The sequence below is a fragment of the Zootoca vivipara genome, chromosome 14, assembly GCF_963506605.1.
Source record: "Zootoca vivipara chromosome 14, rZooViv1.1, whole genome shotgun sequence".
Classification (NCBI taxonomy): domain Eukaryota; kingdom Metazoa; phylum Chordata; class Lepidosauria; order Squamata; family Lacertidae; genus Zootoca; species Zootoca vivipara.
The window spans coordinates 39,336,719-39,355,221 of NC_083289.1; the positions used below are offsets into that span (position 1 = coordinate 39,336,719).

General features: G+C 47.2%; 1 protein-coding gene across 1 annotated transcript in view; it reads left to right on the top strand.

Annotated features, from left to right (window-relative positions):
- Nucleotides 1–18,503, top strand: part of BMERB1 (bMERB domain containing 1) — a 48,930-nt gene that overhangs the window by 13,923 nt on the left and 16,504 nt on the right. The window contains exon 2 of the mRNA XM_035131057.2: nucleotides 17,719–17,842. Within this exon, the coding sequence (XP_034986948.1) occupies nucleotides 17,719–17,842 (124 nt within the window). The remainder of the gene's footprint in view (nucleotides 1–17,718; nucleotides 17,843–18,503) is intronic.

Here is an 18,503-nt window from a genome sequence, read left to right on the forward strand (position 1 = left end):
ACCCTCCTTGTCAATCTGTGAGTAGTTTCGTTCGGCTGCAGCAAGCGTCTGGGAGAAGTATGCCACCGGCACCTCTCTTCCATCCGGGAGTTGGTGTCCCAGGACAGCGCCGATGCCATAGGGAGAGGCGTCGCATGCCAGCACCACTGGCAGCCTCTCGTCGAAGTGTGCCAAGACCGAGTTCGAGACGAGCAAGTCCTTGACTGCCTGGAATGCGGCCCTTTGTCGCTGGCCCCACACCCAAGGGGCCCTTTTATCTAGGAGTCTGTGTAGGGGCTCCGCTACCGCTGCCTTATGGGGAAGGAAGGCATGGTAAAAGTTCAATAGTCCCAAGAATGACTGAAGTTCGGGCTTGCTCTTGGGCGCTGGGGCCTCACAAATGGCCCGTACCTTGTCACCGGTTGGATGGACCCCTTCTGCGTCCACCTTAAATCCCAGAAAGTCCACCTGCGGCACTCCCAGTAAACACTTTTCCCGCTTCACCTTGAGGCCCGCCGTCTGGAAACGGTGCAGGACGGAGCGGAGGCGGTCCTCAAATTCCTCTGGTGTGGGCCCGGCGATCAGTACATCATCGAAGAAGGGGGTGACGCCAGGAATCCCTTTCAGGAGAGAGTCCATTAGATTCTGGAATATGCCTGGTGCCACGCTAACGCCAAATTGCAGCCGCTTTACTCTGAATGCCCCTCTGTGCGTCACAATCGTCTGAGCCTCTGCTGTGGCTTCGTCCACAGGCAACTGTTGATACGCTTGGGCCAAGTCCAGTTTGCCAAAGATTTTTGACCCAGCCAGGGTGGCGAGGACATGGCTGACCACTGGCACTGGGTATGCATGGGCCGTGAGAGCCTTGTTTATGGTGCATTTGTAGTCTGCACAGATGCGGACCGAACCGTTAGGCTTGACGGGTGTGACAATTGGAGTTTCCCAGGGGGCGTTGGGCACCGGCTCCAGCACTCCTTGCTCCACGAGCCGGTCCAATTCCTCGTCTATGCGGGGTTTCAGGGCGAACGGGACCCGGCGGGCCTTGTGCCTGATGGGTCGTACAGCGGGGTCTAGCTGTAGGGCAATGGGGGGTCCTGTATATCGTCCCAATGCCCCATCGAAAACCCCTGGAAACTCTTTGCATATGGCGTCCACGTCCACTTGTAAGCTAGTGCGGTTCACCCCGGTAACGGCTAGCCCCAGAGGTCCAAACCATGCCAGTCCCAGTAAGCTGACGTAGGGGCCCTTAACTACCAGCAAGTCCAATTGTTGCTTTCGCCCTCGATATTGCACCCTGAAGGTCCCCACCCCCATTGTAGGGACCTTATGTTTCTGGAAGTCCCGGAGGGTGAATGGGGCCGGCCTTAGTTTGGGACCCCCATTAGGGCACAGTTCCCTTAATGTTCGGGCCGAGATTATGGATAGAGTTGAACCCGTGTCCAGCTCCATGCGGCATGGGGCTCCCTCTATCTGTACCTCTATATAAATTTTCTCTGTGCTGGGATGGGGCAACTGGAATACCTGGTAGTCCGTGATCTCCGTCGAGTTGCCTTGGTGCATGGTGCCGTGTGACCTGGGGCTCCTGGGTCGGTCATCTGATGCTTGTCGACGGGTGAGTCGAGCCCGACACACCCGGGCGATGTGTCCCAATTTTCTGCACTGCCTGCACTCTGCGTTGCGGAAACGACAGGTCCTCCTCTCGTGGTTCTCCCCGCAGCTTGCACAGTTCCCTCCTTCTCGTCGAGGCTGCTGTGGTGTGTGTGCTGCTTGAGTGCGCCGCTGTACTCGGTGTACTTCCTCCCTGTCAGATTCGGATTCGTCAGTGAGGTCTTCGTGGTAGACCCTCGGTTGGGATGGCGGGGCCGGTCGTGCCTCTTGCGTTGACCTCTCGGCGGCTTCGGTTGCCAGGGCTTCCTCCAGAGCAATCTGGAACGTGAGGTCTTTTTTGGCGTAGAGGCGTCGTTGCAACATCTCGTCCCTCAGGCCACCGACGAGGCGGTCACGAAGCATGTTCTCCAACTCTGAGAAGTTGCATAACTGGGCGGCTTGGCGGAGGGAGGTCACAAACCCAGTTATGGTTTCCCCCGGGGCTTGCCGCTTTGCGTAGAAGGCATTTCGGCAAGCTACCACCGAGGGCTGTGGTGAAAAGTGCTCCTTCAGCCGTTCCATTATTGTTTTGTAAGAGACGGTAGCGACATCTCTAGGTGCAAGGAGAGCCCGGGCGATTTCAAACGTCTCCTCTCCACAGACGCTGAAGAATGTCGCCCTCTTCATGGCATCGTTGGTGACTTCTTTCGCTTGCAGGAGGAAGTTGAAACGGGCGGCGTACCCTTCCCAGTCTCCCGATGCTGGTTTGAATGGCAAGAAGCTGCTGTCGGTTGCCATTCTGGGTTCCTTGGGTCCTGGAGCTGAAGCCTGGATGCACGGTGCGATGCAGCGGTGCAGCAGGTGGCGGTGCTGCGGTGCAGTGCGTGGTGGCGGTCAGCTCAGCAGGATCCCACCTTCGTCGCCAGTGAAATATACTCGGAGTCGAGAGTGAATTTCATGCTCTTTATTCAGCTCATATTCATCAAGGAGAAGAAGAGAAGACGAATGGCTCTTTTCCCAAAACCATCTGCTTATATACATTATTTACACAATGGGCCTTGCGTGATTGGCTACTTCAGGGCTACACCTGTGGGCCAATTATATTGTGGATTGACTTCTGCCTGCAGCCTGATTGGCTGCTCCTACAGGCCAATCAGGTAGCAGATTCACTTCTGCCAGCCGCCTGATTGGCTGCTCCAGCAGGCCAATCAGGTTGCGGATTCACTTCCACCTGGAGTTGGATTGGGTAGCTCCCGCTGATTCTGAATCCTATTGTTCTAGGATTCAGCTCAGTACATAACAACAATATTACTTGGTTTATAGGGAGATGCTGCCCCTTTAAAGCAGGGAACCTGTGGCCACTCAGATATTGCTGGACCACAACTCCCATCACCCCTGAGCATTGGCCATGATGGTTGGGGCCTGATGGAAGATGGAGTCCTACAGATTCCCCAACTCTGCTTTAAGCTCTAGTTTTACCCAATGGGTTTCTACCTTCTTTCTGCTACTGCTGGCACCATCTCTGTCTCCCACTTGGAGGAAAGCAGAAAAGGTGTGTGGTGTGGTGTGTGGGTGTGGGTGGTCCTGCATTCCCCATTTCTGCTGCTCTCCATGGCCTGGGAGGTCTCCTCTATGGTAGGGCCTCCACCGGTGGCCTGCTCATTTGAGGCTGCTACAGTTTCAGCTATGGTTTTCCTGTTGCTCTGTTAAGTGCCAAGTTGATTTAAAAAAAAAAAACACCATCCCACCTCCAAAACATCATTGTATTTGATAAGGGAAAGAAATTCCACCAGTTTGCATTAAACAGGGACAACTAGTGTAACATTTCTACATAACAAAATGCATTGTGCAAGGCAACTCAGCAGAGTCTTTGGGTAGAATAAGAGAATAAATGTGTGTGGGAGAGAACTGCAATGGGAAAATTTATTCCAGACAATGAGTCAACTAAGAACATCTATCTATCTATCTATCTATCTATCTATCTATCTATCTATCCTCCAATAATCAACAAATAACATGTGTCTTTCGTTTCCATTTATCTATGTAACATACTGGGAACAAGACTAGACACACAATAGCACCAGGATCACGCTAATAATTAATCTCTTGGCCCTTCAAGATAAGGCATCTCTCTGAAATGAGTAATAAGCTAATGGTAACTTCTAATTCTCCTCGCTTCTATTTATATATGCAAAGAATAGATACCGAATTCCTAGAGAATTTTCCTGTCTGACTGTCCCTCGCTGGGGAGGTGTGTCCCATTTCATTGCCTGAAGCAAAATAGGAAGGTGCCTCATCGCCCCTGCCCCACCACCAAAGCCCCCCCCCCTTACCAATGCCTCCGCTACCTGCCCATGAAGCAGTGAGGACAGCGGCGGGTTCCTGCGAGATCATGCGAGATCTCATGGAGCACATGGAATATCACGAGATCTCTCCCAAAGTCACTGCTGCTCTCCACCAGCCTTGGAGGCAGTGGGATGGGGTGCCCGGGGGGGGCACTGCTTCTTGAGGTTCTCACCCAAGGTGGCTGCCTCAGCTGACCTCATGGGTGGGCCAGCTCTGGTCTCTGACATCTGTCCACAAAAGCAAACCCTCCAACATTTCTTTGATGAAAATAGGGACGTCCTACTCCATCATCATCATCATCATCATCTTACTGTTATTATTTATACCCTGCCCATCTGACTGAGTTGCTTCAGCCACTCTGGGCAGCTTCCAACAAACATAAAAGCATATATAAAAACACTTAAAAACTTCCCTGTACAGAGTTGCCTTCAGATGTCTTCTAAATGCAGTATAGTTGCTTATCTCCTTGGCTCAGGGGGTCATATAACTCCATACTCTTCGAGATTTCTCTGATGAAAATAGGGACGTCCTAACTAAGGAAAAGAGGGATATTCTGGAATCAAATCGGAAACCAGGATGGCTTCTGTAAATCTGGGACTGTCCCTGGAAAATGGGGACACTTGGAGGCCCTGCTATAGCAGGGTAGTCCCAAATTTTCATACCAAGTGGGCCACAAGAGTACTTCAACATGAAAACTGTGGTATTTTTAACCCCTAGCCTACCTGGCAGCAAGTCAGTATGTCAAGTCCCCAGTCCGGAGTCAGTCCAAAGTCCCACAGAGATCCTCAAGCATCCAAGTTGAGATCCATCAACATCAGCAGATGAGCAGAACCCAACATCTCAGCTCTGCTGCCCTTTTTAATACTTTGCATGCTGATTGCAGCATCTGGGCTTGATAAGGCAGGTGACCCTCACCTGTTCCAAGCCAACTCCAGCTGAAGAATCACACACCATCTCCCAGAGCTAGTGAGCCCCACCTGGCCAGCTAGGGAGCTGGGCTATGGGCTCTTGCCTGCCTCACCCTCCTGGAGTGCCACTCCTGTTTCCCTGGCACCTGCCGTGTTTGGGGAGACAGGAGCCCCTCTAGATCTGGTGATGGGTCCTGCTGCTCTGGTTCCTGTGCACTGGCCTCCATCACCTCGTCATCCTCCATCACCCTGTAAGTAGTTCCTATACCAACCTCTCTATTCTAGAGGCCTTCCCTCCTCCTTCCCAAAGCCTGGTTACTGCTTTTCCAGCTCTGGGAATGAGGGGGAGGGCTCTAGGACTCTGCCAGAGCCTTGCAGCTCCTTCTCAAAGCCCAGCGCCTCACTTAGCCGGTTTCAGGAAGGCAGCGTGAAGGCTGAGGGGGGTGTTGTGACGTGGGGTTCGTGATTTCAGCTCTCTTGACATAATGTGCTGGAGACAGTTCTCTAGTAACACATCTTTATTAAAGCAAACAAGACTGAGCTCTGAGGAGAGGAAAGCTACATTTATAGGGACGGGGGACTAGCTAGAAAGGGATACATTTTGGAGGGAACAACATCAGGCAAACACAGTGCTGCCTTTTGGAGGAAACCAATAAGACAGAGGATCCAAATACAGCAGCTTAAATGAACCAATAGTAGCTGTAACTTCTGGAACCAAAAGTTAGTTACTTTACCCTAATGCAAATACATACAATAGTAATACAGAAATAAAATACACAACAGGGGGAGTCACATTTTGGCCTTGCTCCCCCACTCACGAAACAAGGCAGTGTGGAGCCCACATGTCATGAACTGGGAGGATAACGGGGAGGAGGAAGTTCGTACATTTCATTAGTTTTGAGCTCTTTCTGCTGCAATATTCTTTCCCTCTGGAGAAAAGGTATTTGCGTGTGACATCTTGCAGAATCCCTGTAGATTTTGTAGGAAAAGATCCAAGACGAGGTGGGCAAGAATCTACTCTCTTGATCTCGCCAGTATTCCCGCCATCCCTCATGAATTTTGCATTCTGGCCTAATGTGTCCCAGTTTGTGTGTTTTCTTCAGGGGAGGAAAATCTTACATCCAGCTCAATCTGGTGTTTAGCTTCTATACAAACTAAACCATTTGGCGATGCACCATCCTACTTTGGAATAATGTTTCTATTGAAATCAGAGTGGCACCTACCATTCAGAGATTTTTGGCTACTGGAAAGCGTCTGTTTCACGCAGGAGTTCTTAAAGAATTAATTTAGTTCGGTGTTGGTTATTTGCTTGGTGTTTTTTGATTCAATAGCTTTATGGCGTTCACATGACTTTATCGTATACCACCATAATATTTTTTTAATGAATCGGTGGTTTACAAATGCTCTTATAAATCAATAATTAAGTAACCTTTCAAAAAGGTTTACGACACATTAGCAAATATAATCGTACCTCTGTAGAAGGCTGGAGAACCATGAATGAACAACCTCAATGACAACCTCAATTTGCATCTCAAACCAAAAATAGATATGTTAAAGAAGAAGCACTGGAAAACAACCAGAAACCCTTTGGAGGATGAAGCATGAGTCTTCCCAGCATGAACGTAATTATTTTTGCATGATTTTTAAAAAGGCCTTTATTCATGGAAGTGGATCCGTGGCAGTGATGCATTTGTTCATGCTATCATCGGTGCATTGCAGTGATAAGCAAGGTTTTGTGAGTCACCCCCCTGTAAGAATAGGAGAGGTGTTAAGATTTTGTTGTACTGAAGTAACCATTTGTGAGAACATGTCTCAGGTAACGTGAGAACATAGTCATAATCGCAATAGCAAAGGAGATTTATACCAGGTGTCAGATCACTGATATATCTGGCTCAGTGATGTCTACTCTGACTGACAGGCACCCTCTAGGTAGCACAGGGTAAGCAGAAGGTTGGGATGGAAGACTGTCACTCTGTCTTAATTTCTGCTGGTTTCTCTTTTTTCCAATGTTAAGTTCAGTTCTCCACATTTCCACACCAGTTTGCTGGGTTTTTTTGGTTTAAGTCTTCATGAAAATCACCACCATTTTGCTACAAATTTGTCAACTGTACACATTTTTATATGCCATTTCCCCTAATTTGCACAATTCTGCAAAGCGATCTTCCCTTGTGCAATCCATTTTTGTGTGTTATTTTCACTGATGCATGGATGTGTATGCACACACAAAATATGCATTTTGGTGCCTATTACTTGGCTGGGGAGAACTGCGTTGCAAAATTCAAGAAGGGCGGCTTTCGAAGGATGGACTGTGTTTTTCCAGCCTGTGTAATGAACTGGATCTGTCCTCCGCCCCTAGCAGAAGGTAAACTGGGATCTATTGAGCAATCTCGGGGTGATTTGCTGTAGACATGCAAGGGTCTCTGACTCCCAATAGCTGATAATTTAGAAAAAGTTCCTCTTGAACGGATGAACTTTTGCTAATCGCTTATCCTTTGGGCTCGGTGTTCCTCACTTGTAAAACAGGTGTACTAATTGGTTCCTTTGATCCGGTCTTTTTAGAGCTCCGCTGGCTGATTTTAGAGCTTTCTGTGGAAATCCTTAATTAATTATGTGGCAACGAAGTTCTTGTGAGCTCCCACCATTTGACTAAAGTAAACCTTGCTGGCCAACAGGAGGCCTTTTTCAAGACTAAATTCTGTATCACCTTGCCTACAAAGGTCCGTATAGTTAAAGCTATGGTTTTCCCAGTAGTGATGTATGGAAGTGAGAGCTGGACCATAAAGAAGGCTGATCGCCGAAGAATTGATGCTTTTGAATTATGGTGCTGGAGGAGACTCTTGAGAGTCCCATGGACTGCAAGAAGACCAAACCTATCCATTCTGAAGGAAATCAGCCCTGAGTGCTCACTGGAAGCACAGATCGTGAAGCTGAGGCTCCAATACTTTGGCCACCTCATGAGAAGAGAAGACTCCCTGGAAAAGACCCTGATGTTGGGAAAGATTGAGGGCACTAGGAGAAGGAGACAACAGAGGACGAGATGGTTGGACAGTGTTCTCGAAGCTATGAACATGAGTTTGACCAAACTGCGGGAGGCAGTGGAAGACAGGAGTGCCTGGCATGCTATGGTCCATGGGGTCACGAAGAGTCGGACATGACTAAACGACTAAACAAAAACAAATTCTGTATGAGAAGTGATTTGGAGGCGTTTATTGCTACTGAAATATTAAACTTTAATCTTCTAATTCCCTTCAGCGCCTCATCTGCATTTGGCCCGTGGCCCTTTCCCTACCACCCACCACCGCAAAGCAGGAAGACCTCCCTTCTCCCCCTGAACTTCTCTGCCTCCTGGCCATCTTTAATCATCATGCAAGGAGATGCTGATCCTGGGATTGGTCCAACCAAAAGGGGGAGGGGCAAGCAAGTGACCAGGCACTCGATAGGCTGTGGCGCTGAGGCCCACCTAAAAAAAAAGTAGCCTCTGATTGGTCCCAGCCCACTCTTTGAGAAACATCCATTGTTACAAAGCTTCTCTCTCATTTTCACCTGGCAGGGCAGGGTCTGGCTGCTCCTGTTTGGAAGTGCTGAACACCTGTCACTAAAGGAGAGCAATTAAATGCTTCATAAAGTCACCTCAGACGGCAGCAGTCAGCTATGAAATAGCACCAATCCATTTGCCAAGCAAGAGGCAACCGTGTAAAGCAAACAGCGGAGTCAATGTGTTGCTTGTAATGCTTTTGGAGGGCAAAGTGTTTGAAGAAAATCAACCGGAGGTGCCTCAGCCATTCTGGCTATTGCTCTTCAGAACTGGCAGCGAAGTCTTAATTAATCCCATTTTAATGACTCATAAGAGGAGAGGAAGCATTTTTTTGTTTTTTAAAAAAGGAACACTCTTTAAAGAGGAACGTTCAGCAAGGCGTGTGGTATGTTGATTCCAGTGGTGGGTGGAGGATGAGGGTGTGAGGGTGGGCAGAATTGTTTGCCAAAGTTTGTATTTTATTTTGCCTACACAGCAGGGCCTGTAATATCTGCTTGTTAGCCTAAGGCACTTGGCTTATTGAGTGGGGAATTAGTGGTTCCTGCGCAAACACACAGTTTGTGGATATCGACAAAATGCCTCGTCTCCAAGTTTGGCTCCTGACTCTCATCTTAGCATAGGAAGGGCAAGAAAAACTAACCGGGGGGAATCTTCCTTTTCCTCCTAGGCCCAGTGTGGTGTAGTGGTGAGAGTCTCAGACTTGGGACCTGTGAGACCAGGGTTCAAATCACTTTTCGACCACGAAGCTTGCTGGATGACCTTGGTTGGACCAGTCGCTGTCTCTTAGCCCCTAACCTACCTTACAGAGTTGCTATGAGGATTAAGTGGCGTGAGGGGGAACCATGTGTGGCACTTCGAGCTTGGAGGGAAGGTGGGGTATCAATGAAACAAGCAATAAAGGATTGTGGGTGCAATGGACAGGAAGCCAACAGTGAAATGTATGTGGGTACTATAGTCATTGTGCATTGCTATAATTTGACTACTGTTACTTTCAGCTTCGTTAACCCATTAGATTTGGCTTCAGGCTCCTCCTTCCTGAGACATATCCTGTCAGTCCCTTCCCCAATTTATTCAATGTATAATGTATTCTGCAACGGTTTGGACACAATGCTAGCATGTTAATGATGGAGCATCCACACATCATTCTGTTTTGTTAGTTGTTCTGTGGTGCTTCTCCAGTGTTTCCTCATTATTGCTGTCTGGAGAGATGTGCTTCTTCCACTCTAGGACAACAGAAGTTCTAAGACCTGTGCAGATTGGAAAAGTAGCAGTATGTCCACCCTGATACAGTGGTAACCCGGGTGGCGGATCCGTTCCGGGGTGCCGTTCGCACCCCGAAAAGTCCGCAACCCGAGCAGCGCTTTTGCGCATGCACAAAAGCCTGATAGAGCGCATCTGCGCATGCGTGCGTGGCGAAACCCGGAAGTAAACACTTCCAGGTCTGCCGCGTTCGTAACCTGGAAAAATGCAACCCGCAGCCGATGCAACATGAGGTATGACTGTACTTGTTCAGGAGCATGCAGCATTGAAACTGAGAACTCCTATAACCGCCCCAGGAGAACCAATTTAGCCACCTTGAGATCCTTGGATATACAGTGGTACCTCGGTTTAAGTACACAATTGGTTCTGGAAGTCCGTACTTAACCTGAAGCGTACTTAACCTGAAGTGAACTTTCCCATTGAAAGTAATGGAATGGAAAGTGGATTAATCCGTTCCAGATGGGTCCGCGGAGTACTTAAACTGAAAGTACTCAAACCGAAGCGTACTTAAACCAAGGTCTGACTGTAAATATAATATTAAAAATAAACAAATGCATCCAAGGACAGCAGCCCTGTGTTTAATCTCCATCTTCCAAGCTTCTGTGGAAAAAACCCCAACAACCGCTCAAACTATTTAATTACTGGCCTGTCTAGGAGTGTTTCATGCACCAGCTCTTGAAAAGAAATCTCCATAGCAGCCTTGCTTGGGCCTTTGTTGGTTTGGACACAGTCATCTAGAATTATTTATCCAGCTGCTGCAGAGATGGCTGAGAATATCCACTGGCTGATATGAAGTTGGCTCGCTTTTGCAAAGACTCCCCTGTGATTGTATTGTGTTTGAATGCTGGGTTGAGGAGGATGGAGAATTATTGGGGTGGTGGGGTGTTCTGTGAGACTAGGATTTCGGGGGTGGGGAGAGAGAACCAGGCTGCTATAAAAAACAGAAGATTGAAGATCCTGGAAGGGGTTTGGATCAGTGGCAGAGCATCTGGTCTCAGGTTTGATCCCTGGCATCTCCAGGCCAGGGTAGGAAGACTCTTAGGGAGCTGGGTATGTTTAGGATGTCATATGGAGGAGGGAGAAAGATTGTTTTCTGCTGCTCCAGAGAAGCGGACACGGAGCAATGGATTCAAACTACAAGAAAGAAGATTCCACCTAAACATTAGGAAGAACTTCCTGACAGTAAGAGCTGTTCGACAGTGGAACTTGCTTCCAAGGAGTGTGGTGGAGTCTCCTTCTTTGGAGGTCTTTAAGCAGAGGCTTGACAGGCATATGTCAAGAATGCTTTGATGGTGTTTCCTGCTTGGCAGGGGGTTGGACTGGATGGCCCTTGTGGTCTCTTCCAACTCTATGATTCTATGACATCCTTGTCTGTATCCCTGCAAAACTGCCACTGGATAAGCCAATTGACTCAGCATATGGCTGCTTCCAACCTTCCTGTGAAAGAGGAATAAAGGTAAAGGGACCCCTGACCATTAGGTCCAGTCGTGACTGACTCTGGGGTTGTGGTGCTCATCTCGTGTTATTGGCCAAGGGAGCCGGCGTACAGCTTCCAGGTCATGTGGCCAGCATGACAAAGCCGCTTCTGGCGAACCAGAGTAGCACATGGAAACGCCGTTTACCTTCCCGCTGTAGCGGTTCCTATTTATCTACTTGCACTTTGACATGCTTTTGAACTGCTAGGTTGGCAGGAGCTGGGACCGAACAACAGGAGCTCACCCCGTCACAGGGATTCGAACCGCCGACCTTCTGATCGGCAAGCCCTAGGCTCTGTGGTTTACCCCACAGCGCCGCCTGCGTCCTGAAAGAGGAATAGGAAGCAGCTAAATCAAGCATGGGAAACCTGAGACCCGGGGAGATGTCATGATTAAAATGGCACTACTGCAATCAAAGCACCCATTTGAATGCACTTAAGACCACAGAAAGCAAGGAGACTTTGCATGCTTCGTTGTGCACTAGGCTTTTGGAAGACTTCTACAAAGGCATTTTGTTAGTTAAGCTGGCAGAAATAGATTTTATTGAATATTTAGAGTAAATGATCTTAAGGCTTGATTCTCAGGGCTACCAATTTCCTCACCAAAAAAAAATGCAAAGGATGATGTTGCACAGACCTAGGAACCTAGAAAGCAGCAGGATACCGACCAACACAACTATCTCAGAATTGTCTGTCTACACTGAATATTATTATTATTATTAATTAATTAATTAATTAATTTATACCCCACCCATCTGGCTGGGTTTCCCCCACCATTCTGGGCGGCTTCCAACAAATACCAAAATACATTAAAATATCACAGATTAAAAACTTCTCTAAACAGGGCTGCCTTTAGGTGTTTTCTAAATGTCAGGTAGTTGTTTATCTCCTTGACCTCTGATGGAAGGGCGTTCCACAGGGTGGGTGCCATTACCGAGAAGGCCCTCTGCGTGGTTCCCTTTAGCTTTGCTTCTCACAGTGAGGGAACCGCCAGAAGGCCCTCGGCGCTGGATCTCAGTGTCCGGGCTGAACAATGGGGGTGGTATACAGGACCGAGGCTGTTATAGGGCTTTAAAGGTCAGCACCAATACTTTGAATTGTGCTCGGAAACGTACTGGGAGCCAATGTAGGTCTCTTAGGACTGGTGTTATGTGGTCTTGGTGGCCGCTCCCAGTCACCAGTCTAGCTGCCGCATTCTGGATTAATTGCAGAACCTGAATAGCAGTGACTTTCAGGCATCTTTTCCAGGACAAACTGAACATGCTGAGGACTGGAACTTGTAAAAGCATAAGAGCCTGCTGGATCAGACCAAAGGTCCATCTATTCCAGCATCTTGTTCTTGCAGTGGCCAACCAGGTCCTTATGGGAAAACCTGCAAGCAGAACCTGAACAACACAACACTCTGACCACTGGTCCTGCTAGCTAGGGATGTTGGGAGTTGTAGTCCAACCACAGCTGGAGATCCAAGTTTGGCAAATCCTGGCATAGGACAACCTAGAAGGAGATGCAAAGAGGCATTGGAGTTCTTGCATTAAAGGAAATGTACAGTAGGTTCCTTCATCTCTCTGAAATGTAATCATAGGAAGTAACAGATGAAATTATGGTACAGTTTGTTGCTGAAGGCCGGAACAAAGTCATTTATTTGTTGCACATGAGAAAAACTAAAAAGCTCGCCCCCCTCCCACTTTGGTGGGTTGGGAGGGGGAGAGAGGTAAAGTATGATGATCTTGGACTCTGTGATTAAACACTTAGCCAAAATAGAGCTGTTAAAAATTGACAGACACAGCAGACGAGGAATAATTAGTGTGTCAGAATTTCCCCATGAGGGAGGCAGCAAGCGTTAGCGGGTAACATGGACCATTTAATGAGAAAGGCAGAAAGGGATTTTGGAAACGTCAACAGCAGCACCATCAATCAATGCTTTTATAGGCCACAGCTGAGAAGCTCATGTCCAGAACCAAAGCTTGAGGACCACATTCAGTTGGGGAACACTAAATTGTTGTGTTGTGCTTAAATTCCATATTTTTATCCCAGGGCAGAAAACTTTGACTGGGATAATCATGGCTCCCTTCTAAACTGCTGTCTGTCTGTTGATTGAACCTTGCCTCGCGTGGCTTAGAATGAGGGCCAACCAAAATTTTCAGGGCTGAAGGAGTGAATTTGTGTGCATGCATTTCACTTGGGGTCAACATCTGTGGAGGTTTTTCAGCAGAGGCTTCCAGGCCACCTATCCTGTTCCTCCCAATAATACAATCCTCGACAATCGCTCCAAAACCTGCAATGGAAAGAAACTTAGATTCTCTTTCCCCTACTCTCATGCTGCCCCAATTCAAGTCAGCTGCCCCATTGATCTTTTTGTTGAGAGGAAGAATTAATTCCGGTCCATTAGACACCAATTCATTATCTTGGGCAGTTTCCTGGGGAATCCAAATGCAGTCTGCTTGCAAAATCACTCTGAAAGTCCCAGACTGTGGTGAGATAAAATGTCATCAGGTTTTCAGGAAAGCATAGAAGTGAGGAAGGTTTACCAAGAAGGTTTGGGGTGTGACAACCTCTCAGTTCTAATTATTACTGACTGTAATGTTTGCCTATCATTGCCATTCTACTTTCACCTTACAATTTTCTACTTTATATACCTGCCAACTAATATTTAATTCCATGCATCTGTCAAAATAGGCTTGAGTCTATGAAAGCTTACGTTACAATACATTAAAGGTAAAGGAACCCCTGACCATTAGGTCCAGTCGTGACCGACTCTGGGGTTGCGCGCTCATCTCGCATTATTGGCCGAGGGAGCCGGCGTACAGCTTCCAGGTCATGTGGCCAGCATGACAAAGCTGCTTCTGGCGAACCAGAGCAGCACACGGAAACGCTGTTTACCTTCCCGCCGGAGTGGTACCTATTTATCTACTTGCACTTTAACGTGCTTTCAAACTGCTAGGTTGGCAGGAGCTGGGACCAAGCAATGGGAGCTCACCCCATCACAGGGATTCAAACTGCCGACCTTCTGATCAGCAAGCCCTAGGCTCAGTGGTTTAACCCACAGCGCCACCTGGGTCCCTTTGTTGTATATTTTGGTTTATTATCTTCAGTCCGCAAGGCAGAGTATTCTGACAGCTGGGGACTTCCTTTATAGAATTTATTTTAGCATTAACAAAGAGAACCCAGACACCTGAAAATGCCTTTACCAAACGCTTCTCTAGAAATCAGCCTGCAGCTAAACCAAGCAAGGCAAGGGAAAAGGCAACATTTCCCCAGTTTTGCATGGCACAATGGTCAGGTTTATAAATGCATGTGCATCACTTTGACCTACCTGCACCCTGAGATAATATCGGAAGCTCTTCTTTGTGTGCCTCTTCCACAAGAGGTTTGGATTGTGACAACACAAGAACGGGCCTTCTCTGCAGTGGCTCCACATTTGTGGAATGCTCTCCCCTGGGACGTTCGGCTGGGGCCTTCATTATACACCTTTAAGCACCAGGCAAAAATGTTCCTCTTCACCCAGGCCTTGGGCTGGTTAACATCTCATGCCCCTCTTAAATGAGTTTGGGGGGGTATTGGTTTATTCGTTCTTGTTTTTATTACATATTTTGTTTTCCCCCCTTGTGTTTTTATGCTGTGAACCACCCTGAGATCTTTGGGTGAAGAATGGTATGCAATTGTAAACAACAAGAACAAGAACAACAACAACAACAACAACAACAACAACAACTGAAGATGCCTTTTCTAATTATTATTATTATTATTTATACTTTGCCCATCTGGCTGGGTTTTCACCAGCCACTCTGGGCGGCTTCCAACAGAAAAATAAAATACAATAATCTATTAAACATTAAAAGCCTCCCTAAACAGGGCTGCCTTCAGATGTCTTCTAAAAATCTGGTAGTTCTTTTTCTCTTTGACATCTGATGGGAGGGCGTTCCAGAGGGTGGGCGCCACTACCGAGAAGGCCCTCTGCCTGGTTCCCTGTAACTTGGCTTCTCGCAAGGAGGGAACCGCCAGAAGGCCCTCGGTACTGGACCTCAGTGTCCGGGCAGAACGATGGGAGTGGAGATACTCCTTCAGGTATACTGGACCGAGGCCATTTAGGGCTTTAAAAGTCAGCACCAACACTTTGAATTGTGCTCGGAAATGTACTGGGATCCTTGGTCTATCTAGATCCCTATTGTCCATGCTGGCTCTCCAGGGCTTTAGGAAGGAATGTCCTCACAACCCAACCTGGGGATGCCAGGAATTGAACCAGGGACCTTCTGTAGTGAATGAGCTACAGTCCTTCTCCTCAGGAATGCGTGTAGAATAAAGATAGGGACTGGGCAGAGGAGGAATGGTGGAGACAGCCTCCCCATTCTGACCCCTCCAGGGAGGAGGAAGACAGCATAGATTTACAACAGTGGTTTGAGGGAAGTCACAGCTCAGAGGCAGGTGAGGGGGAAAGTTGGGGAATCGTGGGAGAGCCGGAACAACACCCGGCTGACACGTCATTAGAAAGCATTCCAGACCCTCCATCTCCCAGAACACGGCAAGCCTTAAAAGTAGGAGAGCAAAGACCTTAAAGACAGAGGGCATGTAGCAGCACCTGTAGAAGAGACAAATGAGGAAGTGGGAGAGACGGGGGTGGGGGTGGAGATTCACTCAGGACAATGGCATTATCCAAGAGGCTGCATTCTATAGCCTCTCTGTGCGAAGACTGAAATAAAGAAGGACGGTAAGAAACTGTTCCTTGTCTTTATAATTCCTGGACAACCAGCCAGAAGCATCCTGACAGATAGGGAATATCTATCTGGCCCACTTCCCAGGTCATGCCTCTTCCCTAGCCACCCCCTTCACTGGTCTTGCTTCTCAGCTCCCTGGAGTATTTCTGCCTGTCCCAAATGTACCCTAGAAGCTTACTTGTCTAGATAGGGTACAGAAAGGTTGTGTGAGAGCTCACTTGACTCTGTGGACCTTTGGTCTGCTCCAGCTGGACTCTGCTTCCCACAGCGACATGCAGGGAGATGGAGTGGGCTACAACAGTAATTTTTAGAGTACCAAAATAACTTGAGCCAGCAAAAGGTAGAACCTGAGGTGGCCCCTTTTGACCTCTGCTGTTGTGAAATCGGTGACCTCCCTCTCTCCCATTCTCATGTATACCTATGTATTATATATATATATATCCAAGGTGATATTATTGTGCAGCCCCAGTGAATTTTCCCGCCCATTGCAATGATGTCCATTTCCACTAACGATGTTGTTTTAAAGCTTGTGCCATCTGGTTCTCCTCTCATCTGCTTTTAACCTGTGATCTTTCTACGGGTTGCTGTGCCATCACATAAATTATTGCTGAACTCTGAGGTCTCTGTCTTAATGCAATCCGTGTTCACAAATACTTTATTGCTCCACAACCTTCCTCTGGAACACTGGTGCAAAAAATATGCTTTTAAGCAAGCTACTGAATAATTTCATTTAAAAAGAAAAGAAAACCAGAAAAGTGAGTTTGTATTTGAAATGGGAACTCCTTAGCCAAACTATGAAAGTTGAAGTGAGGTTACTGTTTCATGATCACCGAGATGGAAGTAGCTAAGCAGCTGATCTGAGATTTTTCTTTCTCCGGGCTGTGTAAAATGATGAAGGAACCACAGTGGCTATCTCTGGCCCTGTGTATGTCAGAAGCTGCAGGATCTGACTGTAGCTCCCTGTGGAACTCAGCAGGTTCAGCAGAAAACCAAGATCTGCCAAACTACCCAAAATGTTTAAGGGGAAAACGAGGGAGGGAGAAGCTACAAAACAACAACAACAACAACAACCCCAAGAGGACAGAACATGCTCAGTGGGTTTTGAATTTCTTTTAGGGGGAATGAAAACCAAGATCAGGCATCCCCAAACTCCGGCCCTCCAGATGTTTTGGACTACAATTCCCATCTTCCCCGACCACTGGTCCTGTTAGCTAGGGATCATGGGAGTTGTAGGCCAAAACATCTGGAGGGCCGCAGTTTGAGGATGCCTGACCAAGATGAAGAATGGTAATGGAATGGAGTCTCCTGCGAGAGGGCATGGCTGGCTGTATGCAACCCTAAATACAGTGGTGCCTCGCTAGACGAATTTAATTCGTTCCACGGGTCTTTTCTTATAACGAAAAATCCGTCTAGCGAATCCCATAGGAATGCATTGAAATTTTTTTGAATTTTTTTTTTTTTTGCCCATAGGAACACATTAATTGAATTTCAATGCATTCCTATGGGAAACGAAACCGCGATTTGCTAGACGAATTTTTCATAAAACGAATTCGTCTAGCGAGGCAACCTCCGCTCAAAAAATCCTTTCGTTAAGCGGAAATTTCGTTAAGCAGGGCATTCGTTAAGCGAGGTACCACTGTAAGAGCATTGCAGCTTCCGCTTGATATAGCTGTAGCTGTATAGCCCTATAGCTATACAGTTTGAGAATATTCAACTTATTTATAGGTAAATGGGAAGGCTTATGATATCATAACAGAACCCCTGAACACATTCAAGCATCACTAGCTAAGGTATGTGACTCTTCCCAAAGATGGAAGAACTCCATGTGATTTGTTCTGTCTTCTTTGATTTAAAGGACTCTTAAGCCAACATGAGCAAACCCTCATTTATTTCCTGTCTGTCTTAAATCCTGTACAGATCAGCTTGACATCATTTCGATGGCTGAAACTACCATGATGCCTGACGAGATAGAACTGGAGATGGCAAAGATCCAGAGACTCCGGGAAGTCTTAGTCAGGAGAGAATCGGAGCTCAGGTTTATGTAAGTAAATAATTTTTTCTCAGTGATGGGTGGTACCCATTGGGACTGGTGAGGTGGAAGGCAGGAAGCCCACACAGTGAATGGAGCCAGAGTCAATGGCAAGCGGGTCCAATATTCACAAGGAGGTTAAAAGTACATGGGGGAAAGTTATGCATGGGAAGGTCAAAAGTTCATCCTAGGAACCTGAAAATTCACAGGATGTAGAAACGTAACCAGGACTCTGTCCTCTTTCCGATTGGCAAAAAGGCCAGGGGGAATGGAAATACTGAATATAAGTCCAACCAGAAGATGGGGTAGTTAGTGGAAGGAAGTTGTGGAGTCAGAGAGTGGATCTATACTTGTCGTTTATAGCTTTAAAATGCATTATTAAAATGTGACACCAGAGGGCGATGCAGAGCACTGAGCCACTGACAAAGGGAAATTGCCATTGGACCTTATAGAATGTTCAATTTAATCACGTTTAGAAGATCAATGTAGATCCAACCAGAGATCTGAAGAACTGAAGTCCTGCAAAAGAAAAGAGTTGAAAAACTGGAAAGTGTTAGAGATGGGCACACATAATTTTGTATAGCTATTTTTTATTAGGCAACTAATATATGGAATTTTAAAATCCGCTCAGTAATTCTTCTGTTGTAGCAATGATGCATGATTTTAAACTTTT